This window comes from Geosmithia morbida, assembly GCF_012550715.1.
Source record: "Geosmithia morbida isolate 1262 chromosome Unknown scaffold_3, whole genome shotgun sequence".
Lineage (NCBI taxonomy): Eukaryota > Fungi > Ascomycota > Sordariomycetes > Hypocreales > Bionectriaceae > Geosmithia > Geosmithia morbida.
Window position 1 is genome coordinate 399,359 of NW_023336190.1, and position 4,581 is coordinate 403,939.

At 49.6% G+C, this 4,581-nt stretch overlaps 1 protein-coding gene across 1 annotated transcript; it reads left to right on the forward strand.

Annotated features, from left to right (window-relative positions):
* Positions 1 to 372: 372 nt before the first annotated feature.
* On the forward strand, positions 373 to 1,888 carry GMORB2_5066 (Zinc finger, C2H2 type; the record flags this gene model as incomplete). The annotated part of the gene is made up of 2 exons (XM_035467040.1): positions 373 to 1,344; positions 1,865 to 1,888. The coding sequence occupies 2 exons, from the start codon at positions 373 to 375 to the stop codon at positions 1,886 to 1,888; spliced, it is 996 nt and encodes a 331-aa protein (XP_035323052.1).
* Positions 1,889 to 4,581: the final 2,693 nt, after the last annotated feature.

Sequence of the window (4,581 nt, forward strand, 5' to 3'; positions counted from 1 at the left end):
GGTCCATCCACGTTTGGGGGGGGGGTATCTACTCCTCTCACATCACACACCTACGGGGGGGGAGGGACACCCCGAGTTGAGGACATACTTAAACTTGCCAGGTGCCCCCCCCCCCTCCTCCCAAACTTCAATCTACGATATGAATTGAAATCCTACCTTACCTCTCTCTATCTCACTCTTACCTTCTTTCTATATCTCCCGAGCTCAAGATATTCAACCATCACTTAATCACCATCGACATTCTCGAGGCGGAAGACCAAGAAAAAAAACAGAGGCAACTTTAGTCATACCTGACTTGAAAGAAATACTCACGCACACACACACACACACACGACATCTCGGCGACATAGGCATATATACACAATGGCAACCATGGCGATATCCCACCCGTACCCTACCCACTACCAGATAGGCCGCCCCGTCTACAGCGGCCCTCCTCCGTCGCCACCGATGGAACACACAAAGTGCACGCTTCCTTCCATCTCCAACCTCATCGGTCTGGCTGATGCTGGGTCCCCCACGCACGAGCACCCTCCTCACATGGTCTCCCAGCCTCAGCCTCAGCCTCAGCCTCGCTCCCCCCGACGCCTATCCGCAGGAAGGAGGTCGGAGAGCCGTCCTAGCTCGGGATACGCCTCGGCATTTCCCCACCACCCTCGGGGCTTCCCTCCCTCGCCGCCGATGAGCACCGACACCTCTCTCGAGTCCAGCTCACCTCCGTGCCAGAAGTCGGCTCCCGCTGCCGCTGCCGCTCGCTACGTTCCTCACCACCACCACAACGCCTCGGCACCGGCGGGATACCACCACGAGACGACGCCTCCGCTCGAGTCGGATGCTCACCACCAGCACCACCACCACCAGCGCCACTACTCGCACCCCGTGCAGCACCACGACCGCCGCAGCCCGTCGATGGCCGCGCCCGCGTCTCCCCACCCCCAACAGCAGACCGGCAGCTACTTTCCCCCCCAGACGGCGGCACCGCGTCCGGGACCCGGTCTGGCATATCAGCGCCCCCTGCCGCAGTCGTTCCCTCCTGCACCTGCCGCCAGCGTCCCCGTGGCGGCTCCGGCCGCCGCCCCGTCGCCGTCGGCGGCCACGTCGCCGGGCGCCATCTCGTGGCAGCACCACCACTACCTCAACCCGGCGCCGGGACACCTCTTCCCGCAGAGCCAGGACAGGTACATCTGCCAGACGTGCAACAAGGCCTTCAGCCGGCCCAGCAGCCTGCGCATCCACAGCCACTCTCACACGGGCGAGAAGCCGTTCAAGTGCTCCCAGGCCGGGTGCGGCAAGGCCTTTAGCGTGCGCAGCAACATGAAGCGTCACGAGCGCGGCTGCCACAGCGTCGAGGTCAAGGCTGGTCTTGCTTGAAGCCTAGCTCCGAAGTCGTCTGAAAGAAGCATCACATTCTGTACACACACACGCATACACACGCACATATATACACCATCCATCTCATGCGCACCAGCACGCGTCAAACACGACAAGGTTGATATCCGTCTTCAACTTTTTTTTTTTTCTTTTTTTCCTTTCCTTCTTGTCTGATCCTCTCTATGAAGGGAGAGAAAGAAAACGGGCCAGGCGTTAGTTCATAATGTATATTCTACTAGGAAAAGGGTGAGGAGGGAATCCGTTGGGCAGCAAAAGAGCATTTTCAGGCGTTTTTTTCATTACATCTATATATCTTATTCTCTTCTCGCCTCTCTTCAGGTACTTTATTTTCTCTCTCTCTTTTTTCTATCCTTATTTTTTTTTACAACGGGCGGATATACCATTTGCTTGCTTTTTTCCCCCTTGTTTATTTTGGGGAGGTTTTCCTTTTCTGATGGGATATTTGGTAGACTATAGGTCATGTACATAACAGGAGAACAATATGAAGAAATATTAAATACATGCGTATGGTATGACTTTGGGTGATTGGAATGGCCAGGCTCTGGATGAATAGACACGATACATGTGACTCGGCGACTGTGTTGTGGTGGAAGACGATGTAGTCTGCCTGTACTGCATTGCTGTATGATCGTACGTAATAGTGGAGGGAGTAAGAAGATGGGTTCTGGCAATGAGAGTGGACGAAGACCAAAAGAAGATGGTAGCAGAGATTCAGACGGGGATGAGAAAAGGCTCCAAATAGGGTACATGTCATCCATACGGAGCATCTCACACATTCTCTCTTTTTTTTTTTTTTTTTTTTTTTGGACCCGGTACACTGCCGACGTAACATGGTCTATTCTGGCGATCCACCGTTATACTTACTTATAGTGAAGGGGAGGAGGAGGAGTGTTACGATGTTACGATGTTACGATGTTGGGTGGGCGTGGGACCGTTTGTTGGACGGTGGGGACCGTGGTAGCGGTAGTGGTGAATATTGCATCTGTATCTGTACTGATATATTGTCGATGTATACTCCGTATATACGTACCGATTACAGGAGCATGTAACGTGTATACGCCTCTCTACCTGTGCAGGCTATAGGTAGAAGACAGATTAGATTACTGGGTATAATATAGGGAGGATCCATGTCGATCAGTGGCGGTGCTCTTATGATGTGAGAGGTGTGAGTACCTGTTCTCCATACATTTGGTAGTTGGTAATACTAACGTGTTTTTTTTTTTTTTTTACGAGTTCCGTTTTTTATATTTTAATCGTAAAATTATCATTATGTTTCTCTCCCTCTCTTTTCTTTTCTTTTCTTTTTCTTTTTTTTTTTTTTTAAAAAAAAAAGACTACCGAGTATTGTCAACTGCTAGCATCACCTCTCTGTACAGGTCGTACTTTGTAAAGTTGGTCATGCAATAACGCAACAGTTGATATACGTGATAGTAGATAACACGACCGGGGGATGTGTTGGTGATGAGGGGGGGGGAGAAGAGCTTAAAAAACTAAAACTTGTAATGATTCAATAGTAATAATAATAATAATAATAATAATAATGATAATAAACGATGATGATGGTAATGATGATAATGATGATAGGAATAATACTAAAACATGGCCAGATTATTGTCCGAGTCTACCGTGGATGTTCAACCCATCAACCCATCAATCCACTCTTCCCCTACTTCATCATGATGATGCCTCTCGCCTTTTACCGACCAAGTGTCTCTGGTCTCTCGGGACCCTCTTTTTCACTGAACGGTACAGTATGGATCCTATTGTCATCCTTCTTTTTCTTCTTCTTTTTCTCCTGCTTCTTTTCTCTCTCTCTCCTCTCTCCCTCTTTCTCAAACGCCCAAGCCGCGTGGGGACTGCTGATAGGACGGATATTTCTCGGTCTCGCTTTCTTCTCAACCTCGGCCATCCGAATCATCAAATCATCATGACGCTTCTATCGTGTTCTTCTCGATAGTTCATGGTTCATATGTGTTATCTATTACGATATCCCCCCCATCATATCTCATACTATCCTGTCATTCTCTCCAATCCACCCAGACCCCATGCAGGGAATACTCGATACATGTGGCGTGTGATGTACTCTGTAGACGTTGCAACGGGATTTCCTCGTCCCTCGTCCCCCTCTCTTCTCCTTCTTACCAAGTTGACGTGAGAGCTGGTACGGAGCAGTGGTGGTGACGGTGATGACTACGCTGCATAAATATGATAGTGGTGCTTCATGTACAGTTTATACGGGGGCTGGGTTTTCCCTCTGCCCTCGGTCTTTTACTACTTTCCCATGCTGGGTGGAGAGTTGTGCGTCTTTTTGGTTGTCAATGTAAAGGGGGAAAAAAAAATTCATTCCTCTCTCTCTCTCTCTCTCTCTCTCGTCGGGTTTTCCGTCTTGACGGTTGGCTGTCTACGTCTTTTCCTACGATCTGGATTGGGCTGTACGGAACATGTGTGTTCTCGTTCCCCGGAGGTGACATGTCGTCCGCATAAGGCTCATCTCTCTCTCTATTCTCTCTCTCTCTCTATTCTCTCTCTCTCACTCTATTCTCTCTCTCTATTCTCTCTCTCTCTATTCTCTCTCTCTTCTGTGCTCCCCCCCCTCTCTCTGCTCCCCTCTCACCAGACACCTGACGTTTTCATGCCATCAACTCCAAGTGTACCGTGCCGCTCACTCACTAGCAGGTCTAGCCGGTCATATCCCTACAAGAGCCCCCCCCCTCTTTTATCGTGTATGACTTCTCGTAGAAGCAGGAAAAAGTCGTCATCGTCGTCGTCGCCGTCGTAGCTGACGTATAGGAGCCATGTGTATGTACGTGTATATGTGTACAATGCCAACCGATATAGTACTACGAATAACTAAACCATCTGTAATCTGTAATCTGTAATCTGTACGGAGTATTATTGCTACTTCTCTCCTCATGCATACACCCTAACAAGACCCCTGTTATACCTACGGCAGACAAGGAAGAAGGGGGGAGAGAGAAAAAAGAAGAAGAAGAAAGAAAAAGAAAAAGAAAAAGAGGAAAAAGGGAACGCGGTAACGTCATGGTGGTGGTAACGTGGTGTGTGGTGGACCGCATCATCGTGTGGATGTAATGCTGCACCTCTTGCTCCAAAAGACAGGCCGGACGCTTGCCTGTAAGAGGAAATCTGGCCCGTCTCTCTCTGTGGGTTTTCTGCACGTAGATCTGGTCC